Source organism: Anas acuta, chromosome Z, assembly GCF_963932015.1.
Source record: "Anas acuta chromosome Z, bAnaAcu1.1, whole genome shotgun sequence".
In the NCBI taxonomy this organism is placed as follows: domain Eukaryota; kingdom Metazoa; phylum Chordata; class Aves; order Anseriformes; family Anatidae; genus Anas; species Anas acuta.
The window spans coordinates 59624129-59649630 of record NC_089017.1 but is presented as its reverse complement, the minus strand read 5'-3'; the positions used below and the strand labels follow the sequence as shown (position 1 = coordinate 59649630).

The 25502-nt window shown below is 39.3% G+C and overlaps 1 protein-coding gene across 5 annotated transcripts in view; it reads left to right on the top strand.

The window, feature by feature from the left end:
- Positions 1–25502, top strand: part of SNCAIP (synuclein alpha interacting protein) — a 90052-nt gene that overhangs the window by 40931 nt on the left and 23619 nt on the right. For 4 of the 5 annotated variants that reach the window (XM_068666510.1, XM_068666513.1, XM_068666509.1 and 1 more), the window contains 4 exons: positions 2507–2579; positions 16659–17521; positions 19241–19420; positions 21937–22050. In XM_068666510.1, coding sequence (XP_068522611.1) covers positions 2507–2579; positions 16659–17521; positions 19241–19420; positions 21937–22050 — 1230 coding nt within the window. Of the gene's footprint in view, positions 1–2506; positions 2580–16038; positions 16103–16658; positions 17522–19240; positions 19421–21936; positions 22051–25502 lie in introns of all 5 variants that reach the window. The other variant, XM_068666512.1, reaches the window with a different exon arrangement.

The window sequence follows — 25502 nt, the reverse complement described above, 5'->3', positions numbered from 1 at the left end:
GAAATGAGGTTTATTTTTGTATGTAGAACAATTTAAGATTATGGAACAAGTGGGAAATGATGAATATTAAAAGCCATTGAATAGGCAGTGAATCTCAATGATGTTCTGGGGGAGAGCTGCAATCTCAGCCTCTTTTTCTGTCACTCTGGTACCCGTAATAACCTTGAAATTCTGGTCGAAGAAAAGCTAATAGACATTACTGTTAGATCAGAGCTGGAACTAGAATATGTGAGAAAGTAGTTATAGAAGGAAGAGCTGGCAATGTATTGCACTTATAGTTGGGAAAGATCCATTTTAAAGAGCAATTTTAGTTGCTTGCTAGACTGAAAGCCAGTTCTCCACAACTTGGCTACAAAATACAGATGGCAGAAATGTAAGTGTGCAAAGTCTTTGTGAGGACAGAGGTGAGTGGGAGGAAATCTGTTAATGAAATCAAACCAACATGATTAAAATGCATAATCAAATTTATAACATTAAATTTTTGGTAGTGGGGAGGGTCAGATGTAATTGAATACATTTTAGTGCAGTTTTGAAGCAGAAAAAAAATATTTTTCCAGGACAGAACGGGAAAAAAAGACAGAAAGAGAAGAGGAGAAGAGGCTTTTTTTTTTTTTTTTTTGAGGGTGCCTGACAAAACACATAGCAATGGAATACAAAAGACCTCATTCTAATTGAATTACAAACTGTGTAATAGTTTAAACTGCACCAGCTGGTCTTATGAAGCTACCATATTCCTTGGAGACATGTTCCTTGGATTTTCTTAAGAATCTTACTAGACCAGTTCAACATTGCCTTCTGAATCTTTGTGCTGAAATAGCAAGATGTATAGCTTAACAGCTCAATCTTTATTAAACAATAACTACAGTGAAGCAAAGCACATGGTGTTTGTGAATGTGTGTGTTTAACTTGTATTAATTTGTATTTAGTAGCATCTTTCTCTGTCTCAGTTCTTCTGTTGTTTGTTGCTTTAAGTTGTCAGATCCTAGAGCAGTCACAGCCTTATAGTCAGCCCCTTGTTTAATGGGGATTGGAGTCACTGAGTAGCTCTGCTACACGTACTAATTAATAAGTTCAATGTTCATCCTGGGAATACTTATGAGAGATTCTTGTTGTAGCTGAGGTTTATCAATACGTCTCTGAATCAGGCCAGAAAAGGAAAAAGTGAGGCATGGGAGGTTTTTGAGGCTTAATAAAGTATCTAAAATCAAGTGAACAACAGTCTTACTTAAACTTGCACCAGAAAAGTAAATAACTTCTGCAATTGATAATGAGGTTGGCTTTAGATTATTTTGAAGTAGGGTGCCAGCTGTGCGTTAGAAGCAAATCAAAGTCTGAATGATGAACTGTAAGCAAAAACTAGGACAATGTATGACCATTTATGTTTTGTGCAAAAAGCTGATGGGGTTGTAGTTGTATAAGTAGTTGTTTTGCTTCATTGGTCAATCACATACCAGCAAAAAATATGTTTCCTCGAAAACATATGGTGTTTATGTATTCTTTAAATTTTTTTCAGTTGTGCTTATCCTAAGTGCTTTTTTATGTCTTAGTTTCCAAAATACTGTTTTAATAGTTTTTTTAATGGGCAAAGCCATTGATCTTTCACAGGCATAATGATTTTCATTTGCTTAAGTGAAGATTCCTGTAACATTTAAGCATAAGGTTAAAGAAGGCAAAGAAGGCTTCATATTAAGTAACCTAATTTTTGTTTGTTTGTTTGTTTGTTTGTTTTTGTTTTGTTTTGTTTTTCCCAGAGTTTATAGTTTTATAACTCTGGATCGTATGTATTACTGAGTAATGATCGTATGTGTTCCACAAGTTTATTAAAAAAATAGAAAATAAAAAATTCTGTTTTGTAAAATACCCTTTTAATGCTAAATTCAGAGACAAACATACTGATCATTATCAGTCATATACTGTAACATCACAGTAACAATGTAAGATTATTTCAGTAAAGCCTGAATTACAGAAATTAGTTTGTCTGATAATATGCATGTATATGTATCCATCTCTGAAAACAGATGTCTTAGCTGTAAATATTCTTCATTAATTTTGCATATTTCTTTGTGAAAACTTGAATTCTAGTTAATTATGAAGAATCTTGCAGTATAAATTCCATAATACATACCAAGATGGGCAAAATCAGACCGTACATCTTTACTGTGAAGTCTAAATTTATTCTTACCTTTGATATATCTGTGCATTCCGTGGAAAGAATATGTAAAGTACATTTGTGACTTGAATAATGGTGATGTACAGGAAGAAGAACTCTCAGGTGGGGAGATGCTTTGCTGTGGCTTTGAAAGTCTCTTAGATCTCTTGAGGTGGGACACAAAAGCAAACGTCATCTGCTTTTTTCCTGCAAAGATGAGAAACCATCAGGCCACCCAAAGTAGATATAACAGCTTGGTAGATATAGACAATGCCAATGGTATCAGGACCTCTTGGAAAGTCTTACTTTTTATCTTTTTAAAGAAATTACAATTTTTTCTTTTTTTTTTTTTTACAGTATTCTATAACTTCTCTCAAGACCATCCCAGAATTATGTAGAAGGTGTGATTCACAAAATGAAGACAGATCAGGTATGATTCCTACTTCTGTCCACCCATCAGTTTCTAGGCTGCTTTTTATCATGTACAACTTGGCAACAATTGCTTCTTGGCAGTGTTCTGTTTTGTTTTCTCTCATTTTTGTACAGCTTTCTGGAAACATGACTTTTCTTTTTTTTTTTTTTTTTTTTTTTTTCAACAGATGTTAGTTCATTAGAAGGAGAAAAAAAATAAAAGTTCCAAAAAAGGATTTGGCTGTATACAGATAAATGTAGGGCTTCATCTCAGCAGCTCCAAACCACAGTATATGCAACAATTTACTTGAAAACCCGAGAAACCATTGGTGACAAGACGTAATAATGTAGGCGCCAATGAAAAAATGTTGGATACATTTACTACCCATATGGCCACGACCAGTTTGAGGGATGATGTTTTGCCAGAGTCTGAAACTGTATCAAGGATGCTACATGATAGAATCCACTCTAAGGCATACTGTACTAGTTAAGATTAAAGCAGAGTTTTTGAGTTTAATAGTGTAAACTAAATGAAGAATCATGGCATATAGATGAGAACCAGCTGGGGACCTTCCCCCTTCTTTCCCTCCCCCCCAACAAAAAGTGCATTCAGTGTTGTTTTTCACTCTGTAAATCAGATTAATCCCTTTTTGTTTTTCTCTTCCTGATGGAGGATAAATGAATTGGTGAGAGGAGCATTTTTGTTGAGCTATGAAAAGTTTATTGTGCTTTCATCTGATGCTTTAATTGAATTTTCATTAATGTTGTTGAATCAAAGACTTTTTATAACAGAAACGGCAGACCTGGAATTTGTGGGATGATAGAAGGCTTTAGGAACTGTGCTATGCTTTGGCAACTTTCATTTCTATATTTCCTTTCAGAGAATTGTAAATTTCCAAGGTGCGTAACTAAGTTGAAACTTTATATGAGCTGGTTTTTCTGCCAGAGTCATTAAAGACCAGGTCACCATAGCCCTGTGCCACTGCCCTTGACCAAAAGGGAAGTGAAGCTTTCCTTACCATATGTTCTTGCGGTGCTTTTGCGCACACAAGGCTCAGTGGTAATTGTGCAACCAGCATTACCTGCTGCAAGCAGAAAAGCAGGGAATAAGAGGAAAGGGAGAGGATCCCCAGTCTCCCCACCACCTCAGTTTTCTCTGTCTCATCCTCTCCCTGTCCTCTCTCATTCTCTGCCTTTACACCCTCCATCTTTGCAACCCCTTGCAAGTGTCCTTGGCCCCTGTCCTACCTCCTGTCCTCATTCCCAATCCATCCTCTACCCCATGCCTTTCTCACCTTGTTTTGTCTCTGCTGTTGTCTCCTCCCTGTTCTCCTCCAATTTCCCCCCCCACATTCTCCCTCGTATTCTTGTCCCTATACTCCCGTCTCTTTCCTCCCCTTTTCTCCTTCTTTCCCGACTTCTTTCCCAAATATTTTCCTTTCTAACACACATTTCCTCCCCAATATTTTGCCCTCCCAGCCCTTCCCCTGTCATCCCCACCATCATCCCACCAAGTCTTTCCTGATATTCTTTACATTGTACTTCTAGACCATTCTTTTTCCCGTTCTTCTCACCATTGTCTCCACCATTCTCCTCCCCACTATTCACCACTCTCATTCTTGCTCCCTTAATTCCATCCTCAATGCACTTTCTCCTTTCCCACCCCTCATTTCCCCCCTTCATTTTCTCCCACAGTGCTATTTTCCTCCCTCTCTCTGCCTATCAGTATTAAGAGGTGATATGTGGCAGCAGGACATTGCCTCATCTTTTCACAAAAATAGACAGTCGTTTATTCACTTTGTTGCTCCAAGAGCGAGAAAGATAGAGAAAGAAAGTAAGAATATCACGTAAGACATATTGTACTCCTAGGTCTATTCATGAGTACTGCTTAGCCAGAGTGACAGAATCAATGTCTGCTCTCAGGAAGGAAAGAGTATTCTTTTAGAAATACAGATAGCAGTCTTAAAGGAAAATGCCGACAAATGGCAAGGATGGGGCATTGGTCATGAGTTCTTTAAGGCCCTAGGATATTGACAGCTTATTGTGTAGTCATGTTTCATGATCGCCTCTACAATCAGCCATTTTTCAGTGATGACTTCAATTACATCTCCACTCATCCATTGGCTTGAAAAGGAGTTGACAGAAGTAAATACAGGCATTGCTGGAAGACAGTAGCAGCACTGGGGAGTCTGCCAGTGGAAGTTAATTCAGAGCTTTGTTTAAAATTCTTGAGTCAAAAAATAGGTCTTTAGTACTGATAATAATATCAGCAAGCTGGAAACAGTACTAAAATCTATTTTTTCACTCTATTTATCACTTAAGAGTTTTGGTGAATTGAAAATAGAACTAAAATCTATTTTTTTTTCTTTATTTTCTTTTTACTCAGTCAATAAGTACACATACATAGTGTTGTACAGGAAAGTATCACTTTACATCCCTGCACAGACTTCGCTGAAATATCAATGAAACTGCAGCAGTCAATGCTGTTTAAGGCCCAATTTTCTAATTGATCATAGTAGCTTCTGCTGCAGTCTTCTGCGTTCCTCCTATCGTAGAACATTAAAAATAGTTGCCCAAATTACTGTTGTTGTGTGCTATTTCTGATGAAGATATATCCTGCACTGAAAGATATATAAACATATATATATATGTGTGTGTGTGTCTGCATCAATATATGTATATTTTGAGACCCCACCTGGAGCACTGTGTTCATCTCTGGGGTACCCAAAACAAAAGGGACATGGGCCTATTAGGATGAGTCCAGTGGAGGACCACAAGGATGGTCAAGGGGCTGGGTCACCTCTCCATTGAAGACAGGCTGAAGGAATTAGGGTTGTTCAGCCTGGAGAAGAGAAGGCTCCGCGGAGACTTTGTAGGGGCGGGCCTTCCAGTATCTAAAGGGGGCCTGCAGGAAAGCTGGGAATGGACTCTGTCAGGTCATGTAGTAATTGTACAAGGAGTAATGGCTTTAAACTAAAAGAGGGTGGGTTTAGATTAGACACTAGGAGGAAATTCTTCACTGAAGGTGGTGGCACAGACTGCCCAGAGAAGCTGTGGATGCCCCATCCCTGGAGGTGTTCAAGGCCAGGTTGGATGGGGCTTTGGGCAACCTGGTCTGGTGGAAGGTGTCCCTGCCCATGGCAGTGAGGTTGGAATCAGATGGTCTTTAGGGTCCCGTCCAACTTAAACCATTATCTGATTTTATGATATCATAAGTTATTGTATCTGTAGTCCAGTAGCAATTTAAGTAATTGGGCATAGAAAAATTCAGAAGTCTTTCAAAGAGCTGGTATAGCTTTTTGCCTCATACTGACTCCTGTTTAGCTGAAGCAACATTTTTTCTCTAAAACAAAGAACGTGGAATTAGAACCATAGAAGAATTAAAACAAAACAAGCAAACAAACGAGTTAAAAGTTAGCTGTCAGACTAGACATGTCAGTACCCTAATAATCTATTATGTCTCTTTCAGCCTTGTCTCGGAAAAAATATTTAGTTCACTAAGACAATTAAGACCGAGGTATAGAGAAAATAAGTTTCAACTTTAATATATATGTAAATATGCTGGCAAACATTTTCACCATGAGATTGTTAGAACAGATTTAAACAACAGTTCCTCTTTCTGGAATTACATTTTTTAATTACATGGCTAGTCTTACTGTTCATTGTTCACAGATAAGTTTAGTAAATAGCCTTGTAAGTCCCATTTTCTTTCCACATTTCATCTAAATGTTGAATAATATGTTAGTAATATGTGAAAGTGTTTGGTTACATTGTTTCAAATTGCTCTAAACACTTTCAACCCTAGGCAAACATACCAATGTTTACCAGTCAGCACGCTTTCTCACGCATTTCTCATAAACCTTTCACAAGATTTATTTTTTTAACTGTTTCTTTCTGCCTATAACCTTTGCTCAAATTGTTCTTTTCCATGAGGAGAAATTAGAAAATCTGAGAAATTGAACTGCTTATAGTTCTTCCTCCCTGAATTGATCAACTCTACACTGCCTGCTCCCTTCCTTAAACTGCAGTGGCCATGATCTGTCACTACGGGAAGGTGTTGTTTTTTTTCCCTCAGTATCTTGAAAGATGTGTCTGAAAGTCATGCAGTTAATAGTCTCACTGTGACTCCTCCATGTTCGTCCTCAGACTGAGGGAATTCTAACTGGGGAAAATTCCAGGGGATTCCTGGAACCAAAGTATATCTGTCAGCAACCGTGGGCTACAAGGTAAAATATTTACAGGACTGGAGAGAAGGTGTAGGCCAAATCCTGTTTTACCCACAATAATGTGAGAATAAAGATAATCATTTTTTCATCCATCATCCTTCAAGAGAACAATCTTTTTAGTTAGCATAATAACCACTAAGAAATGCATTGTTCTTCTTCAGGGATCAAGAATAAAAGAATGTATTTTAAATAGGGATCTAGCAAACTAATTTTTCAGGAAAGAAGTGTTAGCCAGCCTGCCCACTGAATTCTGGCATCAGAAATCAGTCCTTTATGCTTTTGTTATTAAGCATGAAATTAGTTACTTTCTTTCTGGGCAGGTTTTCTAAGGCCACTTGAGTAAATTGTTCAAGGGACCTCATAGGATCATCGAATATCCTGAGTTGGAAGGGACCTGCAAAGATCATTGAGTACCACATCTGTGTTCAACAGGCTTCTCTAAACCATATCATTGTGCTGAAGTATATTTGCCAGCTACAATGACTTTTGGTTGTCCTTAAATGTTTGTCTCAAATAAGAAAAATATTCTGCTTTAGATCTTTATTTACATGTTGATAAAAGCAGGTTTATTTTTAGCATCCTTATGCAGTGCTGTATTAATTCCCCACAGAACCGTTACTCATCAAAGAATTCAGAAGATCAACTTTCTATTTGAGAAAACTAAATTAGTGACTGTAAAATGTCAGGAAATATAAAATTGCAGACAATTTTTATCTCAAGCTCTTTGTAATTTTTTTAGCTATAACTGAAATTAAAATTTGATTTGGAGGCAGTGTCATATGGCATTTATTTCTAAGTGTCCACAGAGTTCCAGATACCTCCCAGGTAAATATGTCTGAAATAGTACCAAATTGATTGGGTAATCCTTGGTAGAATAGTGAAGAATTATCTCTAAATAAATAAATAAATGAATAAAGGAAAACAAAATTAGAATGATGACTATGCACTGATGCTGGTGATAGCTATTCAATTTCTTCTCCTACCTCATTTTCACATCCTTCCTCTTCCTGTTTTACATATTTGTGCCAGGAAAAGCTCTTCTGATTTTTCAGTAGAACTTGACTTGCTACCTCCCTTTTACATCCTTAGATCTGTCTGGACAAGGGTAAACCCAATTTGTTCATTTTGAAAATTTCCTTGCCTCTTATATATTATTTACTTTAAAAATGACAGCTTTTACAGTGTTTTTCCTCAAGACAAGATATGAAAAATTATTCATTTACTGATGCTCATATTAAGGTTTGATTACCTGGAAATAACGTATCATTATTTAAAAGGATGAATTATTACTTTTCCTTCTTTCTATTATTTCCAGACCCTTTCTTTCTTCTTTACAATAGCTTCAAATTCCACTTAAGTGGGAACAAACCCACTCTGTTTGTGCCTGTTCAGGGTTGTTCTTTGATTCAGATTGTCATCCATAGCACTCACATAAGAACCGTAAAATGTACTCTTGGAAGTTATTAATATATTAAAACTGTAAAACAGTGCCACCTTCAGTTACAATTGTTAAATATTATTTCAGTTATATTAATGAAACAATAAATAGAAAGTTACTCATAATTGCTTTTTATTATCCATTGATATGTAAGGGACATCCCTTCCTCCCTTCTTTGGAGCTTAAGTATTGCTGCCTGTTTTGTAGACAAATCAGTGTTAAAAAGTGTGAGAAATTTTCTAAAAATTTCCCTAGTGTAGACAACACCTTGTTGCTTGTATACAAAGTCAGAATTACAGTTCTCTAAATGGATCTGCAATGAGTTTTTAGTGATTTAAGACTATTTACTGAAGTTCTATCACAAAGATGATCAGGTGTTTATTTCAGAGGTTAAAGACAGTAAAACTCCAGATGTGAAACTTTATACATACTTAGTGATCCCAAATAATTACATAGTTCTTGAACAATATGGTGAAATACTGCATTTTAAAAAATATATGTATGGGCATTTGTAAATTGCCAGACATCCTTAACGACAATGATGGAAAGTAAACTGCATAGTCACAGAGTTTGTAAAACTTGGAGGAACTGTTTTTGATAAGACATTAGAATGCATTCATCCTTTGGTGGCAATAGAGCCAACCTAACAGAGTTTGTTCTCATAAATAATCACAGTCTACATGGTAAAGAAGCTTGCTGTTATGTTCTCAGCATGGGCAGAGAGTACCTTCCTGTATTTCATACTGGAAGACTTCCAAATATGTAGTGACAAGTTGTTGAGGCGAAAGCCCACAAACCGTCTCCTGTCTTGTCTCTTTGACAGTTTTTCACATTAATTCCAGTCTTGCTGCTATGTGCAAACAGGTTGTGTTCTTTCAAGGTGGTTACATCTTCATCATGGGATAACTGAAGTCAGAAGGCACATCTGAATCTGAATCGTCCAATTCCCTGCTCAGAGCAGGTCTAGTTGCAGGAGATTGCTCAAGGATCTGTTCTCTAAATGGCTGATTCATAGACCTTTAGGAAATCTACTAGGCATGATAAAATTAGCAGATAAACCTGCCTACTGTAGGACTATCAGCTTCATTGCTCAAGCAGAATATTGTTCTCCATTACTCATAATTTTCCTGTGTTTTGTGACTGTGCAGGTATAGATTTTATAGAAAACAAAGTTTGAAATACAGTAAATTTAGAGTTAGCACAGTCTGGATCAGGTCACTGGACAGAAGTAGCATTAATAGCATTTATGACTGATAGCTATTTGCATAAATGGATGTCAGGCAGTTTTTCTCCTGGACAATGGTTCAACACAGTTGACCATTAAGGTGTTGCTGTCTATCCAGAGAAAGAACAGGGACAGCAGGCTAAAAATGCTACGTAGTGATATAACAATGATGAGAGTCACCACTTTCCACCCACAGAATGGGAATGAACTAATACTCTTTTTCAGTCATGTTAAACAGAGGTCTATCAGGTGATCTGCTAGAACAACATGGAGTCAATGCCAGCTGATCTGCAACTGACTCATATCTTTTCAGCTGTTTCCTGCTTGCCTATACCACTGCCTGTTGTATGTCCCAGCTGTTCAAGAGCAGCAGTCATGGCTACAGAAATAAGTCAAAGCATAAATTAAATGAGGCTGTGGTGATGGTGACAGAAAGACACTTTTAGAAGTTTGGCCATTCCCCCAGATCTGCAACCAGTCAGTGCTCTGAAAATGTGAATTGTTCTGGGATCTTTGTTAGGTGGATCCATGAAGATCTTGCATGGCAGCATCTACACATTACACTCAGTTCATTTTTTCATGGTTCTGATGATATATCGCTCTTTGCCACCTCTTTCTTGTGTTCCAAGTGCTGTAAACTTCACGAAGCTATCAGCAGTTACAGAATGGTATTGTACCCTTGTACCTAGGGAGATGAACTCCTGCATGAACATCAGAAATGAATTTCAGCAGTAGTTTCTCCGAAATAAAAGCTGAGCTCTTTATTTTCATTATAGTCAGGACAATTTAAACATTTTTATTCTAATATCTGGCATTGGGTGGCAAGAATCATGGAAATTGCCTGTCAGAATTTGTCTGTGCATAGGGTAGTCTCAATGGCTGGACAAAACTCATATAATTACTATGTATTTCCATAGATGCCCATACATGTATACCAGATAAGATTCTCTCACACATCTCTCCCTGCCCTAGATACTTAGGTAACATTGAAAAAATGTCAGCAGATCCTTCAAATTGGAAACATGTTTTAAGGATCTCTCTCCCTCTCTCTCCTCCTCTCAAAGTTCAAGGTAAATTTTGATTCTTAAAATCAAATATGACAAAGTGATTGAATTGACCTATAAATTAATAAAACTGCAAATATGCCCACAGGCCTCTTTAATCAAGTTTTGTGCTTCTTCCTCACAAACGTCACAGAGCGTAATATATGGCAAAGAACTACTTTTTGCAAATTTGACTTTTGCAGATTTTCTTCAGATAATATTTTCTGCCAAGGAAATGCTTTGCTACTTCAGACGTGTCAGACCTTCACATCTTAACTGATGGCAATGAAAAGCTTTCCCATTTTTTTTGTTATTCTTTCTTAGTAGTGAAGCATCACAACAGTGAGATTACCCAAGCCTCTAATATTTGTGATTAAAAGTTAAAGAAAGAATTTTGATTACACTGTTAGAAAAAAAAAAAAAAAAAAGGTCTGGGAGAATGAAGAACCACCCGCTGTACATGTAGGAGAAGGCCAGCTAAGGAACCTGAAGGTGAAAAAGTTCATGGGACCTGGTCAGATTCATGGGTCCTGAGAAAACTGGCAGATATAGTTCCTAAGTCACTGTTCACCATAGCTGAGAAGTTGTGGCAGTCTGGCAAAGTACACACTGACCGGAAGAGGAGAAGCATAGCCCCCATTTTTAGAAAGGGAAAAAAGACCCAGAGAACTACAGGCCGGTCAGTCTCACCTCTGTGCCTGGCAAGATCATGGAGTAGATCCTCCTGGAAACTCTGCATGGAAACAGGCACATGGAAAATAAGGAGGTGATGGGTGACAGCCAACATGGCTTTGCTAAGGGCAGATTGTGCCTGACAAATGTGGAAGCCTTCTACAATAGAGTTACAGCATTGGTGGGTAGGGGAAGAGCAACTGACATTGTCTCTCTGGACTTGTTCAAAGCATTTGATGCTGTCCTCCATGATATCCATGTCTCTAAATTGGAGATACATGGATTTGATGGTTGGACCACTTGGTGGGTAAGGAATTGGCTGGATGGCTGCTCTCAAAGGATTGTGGCCAACAGCTCAGTGTCCAGGTGGAGGTCAGTGATGAGTGGTGTTCCCCAGCAGTCAGTACTGGGACCGGTGCTGTGCAATGTCTTTGTTGGTGACATGGACAGTGCGGGTTTGCCAATGACACCAGGCTGTGTGCTGTGGTTGATGTGCTAGAGGGGCGGGATAGCATCCAGAGAGACCTGGATAGGCTTGAGAGGTGGGCCTGTGAGAACCTCATGAAGTTCAACAAAGCCAAATGAAAGGTCCTGCACCTTGGTCGGAGCAATCCCAAGCACAAATACAGGCTGGGTGGAGGATGGAAGGAGAGCAGCCCTAAGGAGAAGGACCTGGGAGTGCTGGTTGATGAGAAGCTCAACATGAGCTAGCAATGTGTTCCTGCAATCCAGAAAGCCAACTGTGTCCTCAACTGCATCAAAAGAGATGTAGCCAGCAGGGTGAGGGAGGGAATTCTCTCCCTCTTGTGAGACCTTAACTGGAGTACCGTGTTCAGCTCTGGGGTCCCCAGAACAAGAAGGATGTGGACCTATTAGAATGAGTCTAGAGAGCCATGAAGATAACCAGAGGGCTGGAGCATCTCTCCTATGAAGACAGGCTGAGGGAGTTGGCGTTGTTCAGCCTGGAGGAGAGAAGACTCTGGGGAGACCTTATAGTGGCCTTCCAATATAAAAGGGCCTACAGGAAAGCTGGGTAGTGAGTCTTTATCAGGTAATGTAGTAATAGGACAAGGAGTAATGGCTTTAAACTAAAAGGGGGGAGACTTAGATTAGGCATTAGGAAGAAATTCTTCCTTCAGAGGGTGCTAAGGCCTTGGCACAGGCTGCCCAGAGAAGCTGTGGATGCCCCATCCCTGGAGGTGCTCAAGGCCAGGCTGGATGGGGCTTTGGGCAACCTGGTCTGGTGGGAGGTGTCCCTGCCCATGGCAGTGAGGTTGGAATCAGATGGTCTTTAGGGTCCATTCCAACACAAACCACTCTATGATTTTGTAAATACTGGTGCATGGAAGAGATCTGTTTTATCCAAGATTGCACCAGACTTATTTTTCAGATTTGGGAATCATTTTAGCTGTTCCACATTCTAGTCCACTGCCTTAAGCTTAAACCATCCTTTATTGTTGTTTATAAGAGAATAAAGCAGTATTTATTTGACCCAGACTTTTAATGGCCCCTGCCTGCATTCATAAGTATGGAGAAATGAGCAAGACACTTATCCCCTGGAGCAGCTGTTGAAGACTACTTGCATAACTCCTGCTGTGCTGGTGTTTTGGAGGACATAGGCATTGCTTGCCTTTGCTTCTTCAGAGAACAAACATCTGAAAACAGAAGAGAGGAGATTCAAGCAATGCCCTGGACTATTCTGACCAATGTTCTCGGTGCTTTGTAGGAGGATAGCATGCTGTAACTGCCTAAGCAGTAATGCAGCCTATACAGCATCCAAGTGAATAATTGCACCAAGGATTGCATCTACCAATTTGATTAGCTTTCCTTCCTAGTGCTTCTGTGGTTAAATGCCATGTTCTAGTCCTTTATTAAATGCAGTGTGAATTCATCATCCCAGTTAAGTACAGAATATGTTCATAAGTCAGTAAAAATATTGCTAATTGTTCTTAGTGTCCCAGTTTGTTTTTCTGGAGCTAGTATTTGTAAAGAGATGCTCCACCAATATGTTGGGAAGGAAAACAATGAAGAATGCGATTGCCTTACGCCACTCTAGATGTAATGAAAGAGAAATATATGACTGTGCAATGATCCAAGACAGATTTGTAACAAAGGTCATTGCTTCTTTGCGGTGTCCGATTTTACAGTTTTACCATCAGTGGTTTCTGTAAATACTTGTTGTTAAGGTTAGAGTGTAAAAAAAGCAAAGCAACAAAATAAATGAAAGCTTAAAGAAAGTGACGACAAACAAAATGTTGATGCCTTTTCCTCTGTCTAGACCCCTGTGTTGAAAGCAGTGTTTTCATAAAACGCAGACAGAATTCATTTCCATACTGAGTGCTTAATAGTTCCTGTCAGAACAAAACAGCTGGGAAACATATGGTATCCATTTCCCTGTATCACTTGGAAAAAATTTCACATGTAAATAAAACCAACATAAAAGTGTAGGCCTTTGAACCTAGAATCTTATACAACACATAAATAAGTCCGTACAGTGCGTTCTTTGTATTGGCCCACTAAGTTACATGCCTTCTGATTATTATTATTTTTATTTCTTTTTCGGAAATGTATTCTTAAGCACTTCCAAAAGTATTAAGGTAATTTTCAGACATCCGTAACTACTAAGCTATACTAATCTTTCACTTCAAACATTAATGTTGCACTGAAAGTGTATATATCTGTTTCCTTAGGAAGGTGTTCATGGCAAATTGTGTGTTTTGACCACGAATTAGATCCCCCTGATATGCAGTTAGCATGTGTAATAAATCTGCTATGTTTAAACTGCATTCTTGAGTTTGAGAACGTATTAACTCTTAATGTACAGTAAGAGGAGCATTGAAGGAGAAACTGCCTAAAGGCTTTAGTGTTTTTAGCACTGTCTCTCTAATGAAAATAAATAAATAAATAAAATTCTTTACCAGAGTTCACTGATTAATGAGAACATAAATATCACCAACTGGGACTGTAGGAAAGAATGCAGATCCAATAGGACTAAGAGCTCAGGTGTCTTAAGCTCCTTTTCTTCTCTATAATTCAGACTCACTGGTCAAGCTCCAATGTGCTGAAATAATTTTCTGGAAGTTCCAGAGCTATAGGTATGTGTGTGTGTGTGTGTGTGTGTGTATAAATGTATGCACATTAACAGATGGAAATTTGGACCGAGAAGCACAGCATACAGAGGAGAAATGGAAAAAGAAACATTGCAGCTGAATAAGTAGGCTTAATTTTCAGATCAGAGAATAGTTTAGGTTGGCAGGGACCTCTTGAAATCTGGCCCAACCTCTCTGCCCATGCGGGGTCAGTTAGAGCAGGTTACTCAGGACCATGTCCAGCTGAGTTTTGAGTATCTTCACAGACACAGAATTTACAGAGTCATATAATGTTTTGAGTTAGAAAGGACCTTAAATACCATCTAATCCCAACCCCCTGCCACGGGCAGGGACACCTCCCACCAGACCAGGTTACCCAAAGCCCCATCCAGCCTGGCCTTGAGCACCTCCAGGGATGGGGCATCCACAGCTTCTCTGGGCAGCCTGGTCTAGCTCTTCCAGCCCAGGTCCACTCCTGCCCAGCTGCTGGAGCCCAGCCTGGTGCCTAGGGACCCAGGGTTTCTGCCCAGGCTGGGGGATATAGCTGCAGCTTTCCCTTTTGCAGGTTCAAAGAGTACCAAAGCTGAGCACATGTCCAAAACACACAGACGCATTTGTATCTCCTGGCTGTAGAGGAGATACAGGTTCACTGGTACAGGACTGCACACAGCACTCTGCAGCTTCACAACACGCACATTTGTGCAGCACACACACATTTGTGGATCCTTCAAACCCCTGGCACAGCCCCTTTGTCCACCCAGCACCCTGTCCCCCAGGTCTATTACCTGCTTCTTGGGTCACCTACTCGCTGTCTGGTCCAGCCTGAAGCTCAATGCAGACAGGCAGCACTCACACACTTGCCATCACGCACACCACGTTCTCCATGGGCACACAGGCAGAGACCCCCTCTATGCCTGATACCCTAGCAAGGATGCAAGGGCCCCACTACTTGTCAGCGAGTCCAGCTGAAAGCTTGCAGGTGAATGCACATGCACACCCCAGGCACACCAGGTGATCAGGTGCACGGCCCAGCTAGAAAAGCACACTGACCTTCTTAATTTATACTGCACTCTTTTATACCCTTTTCTTCTTATTCTCTTTGTTCCTCTTGCTCCCCTTTTCTCTTACATACCCCCATGGATTTGCAGAGGTCTGAAGTTTCTGCAGCCTCCCAGTCGAGGCTCCCCTCACCCTCCGGTTCACAGTATTATCATCTGCAAAATCCAGGTTGATCTTCCTGGAAGCTGCACCTGTATTTAGACAGTCCATCCACTAGTGTGACTAGGAGGTTTATTTGTTGCCATTGTCCCAATTTTTGTTTTGTCAGGTCTGTGTCTCAGCATTTTGCTCATGGTACTTTACTTCTTATCAACTCAGTCAACCTTGCTTAAATAACATTCCCACATTCCATCTTTCTTTATCAATTGTTAAAACTGACCAAGTTTTGGTTCCCACCACCTCCTCCCTTATCCCTTGTTGCATTGGAAAAGGTGCTTCGCCAAATGCCCTTAAAGTAGCAGACACTCTGCTTCTATACAACCTTACACTTCCCTTCAGCTGGAATTTCGTGTGTTTCAGTTTGTGCCCATTGCCTCTTATCTGGTCAGTGGGTACCACTGAGAAGAGCCTAGCTCTCTCTTCTTCCTTACCTCCCAACATGCCTTCGTACCTGTGGGTTAGATTCTCCTGACACTTTTCTGCAGGCTGAATGGTCCCAGCTCTCTCAGCCTCTCTTCGTATGAAAGAAGCTCCAGTCCCTTAATTGTCTTTGTGTCTCTGTGCTAGACTTGCTCGAGGAAGTCCGTGTTCTTCTTGCACTGGGGAGCCAGAACTGGACCCAGGACCCCAGGTGGGGCCTTGCTGTGGCTGAGCAGAGAGGAAGGATCACCTCTATTGACTTGCTGTTTTAATGAAAACATGATTTCCACTTCCTGTGTCAAAAATACATCTTCCAGAGATAACAAGCCTTAAAAGAATAAATTGTTGCTGTTACTAAAACAAACTGACTTAAAACAATTTTAACCAGGGAGGTTGCCCTACTCTTCTTACGTATCTCTGTTCAACTAGAAATGTGCAAAAAGTGCAGTTCCAACTAGCATAGCTGGGTAAGGCCGCTGTGAATGCTACTGGACTCTTACAGGTTCCTATTACTTGATTAAAACTGCTTTATTTGTAAATGATTACAGTGTAGGTCCTGCTTGAAGATTTCTGTTCTAGAATGTGAAATTCTTCAGCTGTTTTCTTAGAGTTGCAGTTAAATCTGTTTAGATATGAATCTGGCAGGGTGTCATGTAATTCTGGCTACCAGTGCTTATCCAGGTATATCTTTGAAGCATGCTATATATATCATGTCACACATCTGGCAGTGATCAGCAGTTCTAAATCATATTCCTCTATTTCTTCAGTTTCCAGCAGCAGCTGGAACTGTGGAGTCTCAACTCTTATCGGAAATGCACAGAAACCAACAGGCATTGCAGATGTGTGCAATAAATTCAGACCAGTGAAGAGGGTTTCCCCACTAAAGCACCAGCCAGAGAGCTCTGAGAACAATGAAAGCGATGACCAAAAGAACCAGAAGGGAGAATACCAGAAGGGCAGCGAATCACAACCTGCACCTCCGAATGATGACCAGAGCCCAGGAGAAGGAGAGAACCTTAAAAGTAAAAACATTGAGCCTACTGTTCTGCTTGGGGAGCTGGAGCACTATGACCTGGATATGGATGAAATTTTGGATGTGCCTTATATTAAATCAAGCCAGCAACTCGTTCCTTTCACAAAGGTAGCTCCTGAGAAAAAAATTTTGGGTGTATGTTCAACAGTCAATGGTGTTAGTGGCAAGACCTGCCCTACAGGGAGCACAGAGAACTCGCCTTCTGGGGTGACACAGTTCTGTGTTCTCTCTCCTGTGAAAGGCTCTCAGCTGAGAAAAACGCAGCCCATTGTCCTTGATCAGCACAAGCATATAACAGAAGAATTAGAGCTTTCCCAGCCTTTAGTTAAGTGTAGCTCAGTCCATGAATCTGAAGCCCAGGGCAAGGGTTTCCTCTGTAGGACATTTGTTGATCCTCAGGCTCACAAAACTGAGAAGAGTATGCCTAACTGCCACCTGAGGACTTTTCACCTGCAGACAGCAGTGGCAGAAAACAAGCAGCTTGAGGAACTGAATATGAACTGGAGCAGTGCAGGGGGCCCAGAAGAGAGGAATGAAGAGGTGAAAAAATTTAAGAGCATCTTAAACATTGTAAAGGAAGGCCAAATATCATTACTGGTAAGTATCATTTTCTTCATAAACCGTGTAGAATAAGAGGGTTCTGTGGTGTGGTTCGTTACGTCAGCAAAATTTATGAAGTGTGTATTTTGCATCACCACCCTTTGTATCCTGTATGCTCCTTATAAATTGGGTAAATTGTCTTCCAGATAGAAAGTTTTCATCTTTAAAACAAGTATGTACCAAAAAGAGGATACTAGTTTTATGTGAGCATGGGCAAGATTGCTAGTTTATGCAGTAAACTGAAATAATATAGAAGGTAGGCATTTTAACTCTTGAGATCATTTGAATATCAAATTTAAATCTTAAATGGGCTTTGCCTTTCACAACATTTGTGGGTTGTTTTGTTCAGTTATTAATGGTTTACCTCAGTTGTTATTTAGAAGCTGACAGTGGGAACAGAGGGGCTTCTGTTGTATTCTGATTATTATTCAGGAGTGTTTATGCTGGCTTGTTGCAGCAGCATTCTCAGGCAGGGGCTTTCTCTAAAGCCTCAATGGCCTCTGACCCATATGAAGTTTTCAGTAAATTCTAGCACAGTGATCAGACACTATCAATGATGTTTTCCAAAGTAACTAGATGCAAGTGAACACAATGATGCAGAGCATGTGATCTGCAGTCAGAATGGCTGGTGGAGGCCCTGTGTATGTATAAGAACTGTTTTTGTTAGATTTTTGTTTAGCTTCTCTGTTTACCAGTCTAGCTCAAGCACAAAGGCATGGTATTAACATAGCAGTAAAAACAAAGACAGACATTCAAAGACTAGGCAGAGGCAGAAGAGTATATTAGAGTGCTCAGTAAGAAATAAAAGTAGATGGAATTCACCCAAAATAGGAATTGGTAAAAATAATACAAACAAACAAACAAAAAAAGGTCATAATAGGTAGGCAGGTGGACAGAAAATATGTATTTTTTTTCCAAACAGATCGAAATCTGTAAGTAAAGTATATTCATTAAACAGTACTCTGACAAGCCTGCACTACACGAGAAACTTGTCATTGTTACTGCTTAACTCTGTGTTCCTTTTTCCATTTTCCTTCTGGGGTTTATCAGTCTAATTGTTTTGTCTGAAAATTAGACTTGGGCAGGAATAATGTATTAAGTCATGGTTATGAATTACTTTGTGTAAATATTCCAACAAATTATTTTTTTAACGGAAACAAGCTACTAAATAAGAGTCTTCTGCCTCATGTTTTAAGTACGATTTAGATTGTGCTGAACAATACAAGCTACCACTTTGTGATGAGCAAAATTAAACAGGAAGATTTTTAAGAGTTGTGAGTGATTTCTCTTGAATTACACATTATGCCTTCTGTCCCTCCTCCCCTCCCTCTCCTCAACCCCATCCCTTCCAAAAAAAAAGAGAAAAGAAACCAATCACAAAATTGACAGAAATTATGAAAATATATTTTCTTACAACTGCTTTGTAGAACAAACTAGTACAAAGACTTAAAGCTATTCAAGAACCTTGCACTTCTTTATGGCGTTTACCCTAGATGGAGAGAAATTAAGCAGTGAATGAAGCCAATGAGTGTACTGCCTCTATCCTTTCACTAATGGTAGCCAATTGCTGTACCAGGAAATTAAAAGCTGCTGGTTATGAGTTGTAAAAGAATGTGACTATGGGAAAATGTCTTTTGTCTTGTATCTTGGGTTCCGAGGCTTAGAGTTCTGTGTTCTTATCCCTAGTTGTAACTAACATAACGCCTTCTTTATCAGCCACATTTAGCAGCAGATAATCTGGATAAGATTCATGATGAATGTGACAACAATCTGTTGCATGTAGCAGCATCAAAGGGACATGCAGAATGCCTGCAGCATCTCACTTCTTTGATGGGCGAAGACTGTTTGAATGAAAGAAACATTGAGCAGCTAACTCCAGCTGGATTAGCAATAAAGGTAATTTAGTCTCTGTCTCTACTGTAATGTGACATAAAGGTGATTTAGTTTCTTTCTGTGACAGCAGCAGGTATTACATCTATCAGGAAGTCATTTTCAAGCCTTTTGTTAAATGACATTTTTATATATCATTGTCAATGAATATATGTTCATTTTTAAATCTGTTAACTGTCTAAAAAAATGCAGTATTCTGAGGAACATTCATCAATCAGGCTCAGTTGTGTCTTCAGAAAAGTGTAAGAGAGTTAGAAAAAAAAAGGTGTGAGACCATGTTTACAAAGCGTGAAATAAATCTGATCCGCATCTGGAGATGAAATGTCTCAGTTGTCTACAACAATTGCACTGAAGTTAAAATATACATATTGCAGAGCAACCAGTCAGAAAGTGTGATAATTACTGTCAAAACTTACAGAAACAATTATTATGTAGGGAGATGTGAGGATAATTGGTGTTGCTGCCCTAAAGTAAAACCTAGAGGTGTATAGGAAGGCTGATAATTTTGACAAACTGATTCTGGGTCTTCAATAAGATTGGATGGTCGAATGCCATTCATCTTAGTCATGGAGTACCTTAAGACAAAACAATGACAAGGGTTTCTGATTTTTCAGATATATTTTTTTCAATTATTATTTACTTCTTGGGAAAATTTTAGAAACTGGCAGAGAACTGGTGGACTCCAACCTGCAGGTTTGCATTCTTCTCTTTGTGTAAAAACAAATCTGAAACTTGAAATTGATATTTCTTTCCTTTCCAAAATAGCTTTTTCCTTTCTATGAATGCAGAGAGTATTTTATGTTTTCTCTGTTGTCCTGTATGAGGTTTTGACTGAGGGCTTGAAATGATTCTTTTAGCTATAAAGACTATAATAACATTTATGAAAAAGACAGTTGAATAGTGAAATAGGAGCAGGTCACGCCTGCATGTAGTGAGGTATAATTTTTGAAAGAGAAGACACTGCAGCAAGAGAAGCTGCTAAAAGATGTTGCTTTTAAACTGGGTCACAAACATGCTCTGAAGAAAATGTTTGTCAGTCTTTCATAGAATCATAGAATGGTTTGGGTTGGACGGGACCTTAAAGACCTTCTGGTTCCAACCCCCTGCCATGAGCAGGGACACCTCCCACCAGACCAGGTAGACCAAAGCCCCATCCAGCCTGGCCTTGAACACCTCCAGGGATGGGGCGTCCACTGCTTCTCTGGGCAACCTGTGCCAGGGCCTTACCATGCTCTGCAGGAAGAATTTCTTCCTAGTGTCTAATCTAAACCCACGCTCTTTTAGTTTTAAACCATTACTCCCTGTCCTATCACTACATTACCTGACAGAGTCCCTCTCTTGCTCTCCTGTAGACCTCCTTTAGGTACTGGAAGGCCCACCCCTACAAGGTCTTCCCAAAGCCTTCTCTTCTCCAGGCTGACCAACCCCAACTCCCTCAGTCTGTGTTCACAGGAGAAGTGCTCCAGCCCTCTGATCATCTTCATGGCCCTCCTCTGGACCCATTCTAACAGGTCCACATCTTTCTTGTTCTGGGGGCCCCGCAGCTGAATGCAGTGCTCCAGGTGGGGTCTCACAAGGCAGTGTAGAGGGGGAGGATCCCCTCCCTCCCACTGCTGGCCACATTTCTTTTGATGCAGCCCAGGATACAATTGGCTTTCTGGGCTGCAAGCACACATTGCCAGCTCATGTTGAGCTTCTCATCAACCAACACCTCCAGGTCCTTCTCCTCAGGGCTGCTCTCAATCCATTCTCTGTCCAGCCTGTATTTGTAATTGGGATTGTCCCAGACTAGATGCAAGACTTTGCACTTGGATCAAGGTCTTTGCAGCATCTACATCCCACTTCATAGAAACTTGTAAACCTCCCTGAATATTCATAGTAATTTGGAACACTTGAGAATGGGCTGTGAAAGGAGTTCAGGGCAAGAACCTCTCCTTGTTTGTGTTTGTACAATATTTATCGCACGTCCTAATCTAAGAGGTTTAGGTGTTCAGATACTACATACTTAATAATAACTTAGGAAATATACACTTAATTATTGAGTTTGTAGGGAGAGTGATTGTTCACTCTGCTCCAGTAAATGATCTTATTAATTTTAAATATGAAGCCTTGTTGTATGAGTGATAAAAGCAGAGCTATGGTTTTGGTTTAAATAATTGAACAATAGGGATCAGACTGTGTATGTAGTACTCTTTCACTACCTCTTGAGCTGGTGTCTGCTGTGATGCTATTCAGCAAACATTCTGTGCCAACACATTTGCTCAGCTGTAGTTTTAGGAGGGAAAAGATGGAAATCACAAGGTAAGCTTGAGGCAACTGTAAATTATAAGTAGCCAAATTATATTTGATCCAGGACAGCAAGATAAACAAGTGCAATACGTGAGGACAGATAAAAGAAAAACTTTAAAAAAAAGTGGAATTTTGTGACATACTGCATTTCTGATATACTTTTCCCTGTTTATTAGATGTGTTTGGAATGAAACAGCTGGAATTTAAATAATTTTTTTTTGTTGTTTGTTTAGAATGGTCAGCTGGAATGTGTTCGGTGGATGGTGAGTGAAACAGAAGCTATTGCAGAATTAAGTTGCTCCAAAGATCATCCGAGCCTTATTCATTATGCAGGTTGCTATGGTCAGGTATGGTTTTCATTTACTTTTCAAAGAGATTATTGTGATGCTTATACAGGAATTTCAATTTAAAGCATCTTTATTATTTTATGGCTTTTAAACACGGGTGTTCATAAACAGTTTAAATATTGAAAGATCTTTTTCCCATTTAATCTGTGTATTTTTTCAGTATTCTCCCTCTTAAGTCCTTTTTTTTAAGCTTTAAATAATGCCTCAGAGAAGATTAGATGCCATATTATGCCAGCCTTATCATTCCCAAGAGCATCTTCTAAATTTAGCCTTTATGATCCCTTACGGGTCCCCTTGGATATTAGAAAATCATCAAACATTTTGAATAGCTCACATTCGTTTTCCAGGAGAGACTAGTCTCAAAAAAATGGCAAACTGTGGCAATTTATGAATTCAGTATATTGGCAGTAAAATGAAGTGTGACAGAACTTAATCATCTGCCTAACTCTAGCCAGTCCTATTAAGAACTACATATAAAATATGTTGTAAACCAATCCTGTTCCACACCTAACTTATCTATAAATCTAATCTTGGGAAACCACAGAAGTACAGCATTTTGGTGTTTTGCTAATGTCTGGGGAAACATATACCGCTTGATTAGACCAGATTCTCCTCCCACAGTCTGTTTTTCCTAAATAGACCTTGCAATAACCCCTCTTCAAAGGACCTTCTCCAGGATTTACTATACAAGTAATAGTGATTGGTTATTCTTCTCTAATGCCTTTGGCAGATGGACCAGTTGTATCATCCAGTTTCTTCAACAAACATTAAGGATAAATGCAGAAAAAATACTATTTATGTGCTCATGCTGTTTTCTCTCTTCCTTGGTAAAAGAGAGGATAAGCAAAATGTATTCCCTAAGAAAATTTGCCTTTTCTTTCGTGTACAAACATGGTTATCTTATTCCAGTGGTTTACAAATATTGTGGCATGTTTTGGCTGTTAGTTGATTCTTTGCAAGGGTGGATTTGCTGTAGGGGGATGGAAAGAGAGGAGCAGATCTGGACAGCTATGGAGCTGGAAGTCTACCCTTTCTCCTACTGTTTCCTAAGGCAACACAGACACCTTTGTTCTTGGCTGTGCAAACACCTCCATTACTCTTCAGTCACCTGCTATGCAGATGTCACTGGTGCAAATTAGGAACCTGCTGGATATACTGATTGATTTTATTCTGCTTTCTATAACTATAAAGGCTTGTAAAGTTACAACTGATACAAGGAAGCTGGGAGCCCAATCAGTGCTGGATTTGAGAAAGAAATGTTTACTACTGAGAAGAAACTTTGGAAGAGAAAGCTTCATATGAACTTATGTTAATGTCTTCTTTTCATTAGCCTAATTTTGTCCTCATCTCTAAAGATGTTTATACAAACTAAATCCAGTCAAGATTTATTTTTTTTTTTCAAGCTCTACTGTCTACTGCCAGGAGCAGATCTGGCACAGTTTATCTAGATATTATTTTCAGAGCAGGACGGAAGCTCCACCAGTTAAGAAACACCAGCTACAGTCAACCATGCATGAAATTTACAAAGGTGATATAAAAATCACTGCCAAATTTTCTTAGTTAACTGAATGCCAAAGAAAGTTCATATGTAATGTCAACTATCTTTTTTTTTATATAATCTATAAATGTCTTACAAACATGAAGGAATGTTGAGGCTGAAGGGAAGCCAGACTATCTTGCCCAACTGTGTTAGGAAGAAAAAAGAGTTGAGATATTCCAAAGCGTAATTGGCACTATCCTCAAAGTTTTAATTTATTTTACCATTACTTACATGAGAGATAATCCATGTAAACACTGGTCTTGGCAGAATTACAAGAGTAATATTTTTACAAGGAAGACCTGTTATTGAATCATTTTCTATCAGAGTCAGCCCATCCATTGTTTCCCCAGGCATTAGGCATACATACCATATTTGTCTTCAATAAATATCATTTAGAATGGGCAACAAAAGCGATTTCATAGCAAAGCTCCTAAGTTAAAGGTCATCAAACCACAGTCATGAACAGACTCCAAAAACATCTCAACAATACTGTATTTTGTCAAATGAGAGAGGAACCACATAAATTCATCTGATGAAAGAGAAGAAGAGCTTAAAGTCACCCAGTAGCCTGGTCTGCATACCTCCTACCTAGGGCTTCTTTAACCATGAGCTTTTGCAAGAAGCAACCGTGGTGGGCAGGGCTCTTCACACCAGGATGTTGGTGCATGGTAGATCACATACCAGCTGCTCCTGAACAACAGGAAGGAGTGATGGTGCAATCCCAGATGTACATAATAGGTCCTGACTAAGAGCTTCAAAGGGCTGTAGCTTCTTTCCAACATGGATACTATCATAGCGTGGGCCACACTGGTAACAGACGGAGGGTGGGGAATGCCAAGTGTTTGTTCCCTGCAGGCTCAAGAGAGTCAAGAGGGACTTTGGGGAACCAGAGCTACAGCATTACTGAGAGCCTCGGGGGGTTTCTGTGTGCCTCTCAGCAGTGGTGTAGTGCAAAAGACCACAATGTGGGCACAGTATGTGGCATTCAGATATGTAAATGCACATTTATGCACCTCAAGATGATTGTTTTTTTCCTTTGTAATGTCATTTTTGTGTTCCTTTCACACACCTTAGTCTTTTATTCAGAAAATCTAGTATCTATTTAATCAATTTCAAGTAATGGGGCAAAGATTGACTGTCGAGTCTGTACTCTTCACCATGCTAATCCTTACATTTGTAGTATATTTAATCATTTAAATGGTCTTTGCTAACTGCTATTTCTGTTTCAAAAGCTGATGGAGCCAGTCCCAAAACAGAAATTATGTATTGTGACTTTTTCCCAGAATCTTTTTTTTAAAGAGGTTTGCATAGTTGTAGGTGTGGAATATGCCAGAGGGACAATAACCACTGCTACAACGTAAGTCCATTGAAGGTCTTAAAATTATCAGCTGTACTGAGTAATTTGTCAGTATATATCAGGTCCTGTTACATAACAAGTATGTGACTATTTTCCATTATCTTAACCTTCAAAATAAATTTTATTATTCTTCATTTTGTCTGAATAAATAGATGATTATAAACCTTTTCCTAAGAAGAATTTTCTTCCAGGTATATAATATGAGTGTTACAAAAGGGTTGTATAGTATATTTTGATAAATGATTTTTCAGTATGAAAGTGAAGAAAACTGAAGTTATTTTACCTGTGTTTGTCATGTCAAGGATACATCTGTTAAAAAACATAGTCATCTGAGAGAAACACAAACTGTTTCAGTAGGTTTCTAATGTTGTGCCTGTGATGAGTTAATACGCAGACACTTCTAAGTAGAGATGATGGCATTTAGTCGTATAGGTGCTTGATTTCTATGTTTCTATGTTGATAACATAAATGACTGGAAAGCCTAATTTTCTCCATGCTGATTGTGATCATAAAATTATAGGCCATGCTCAGCATTTCAGTCACTGTTACATTTTG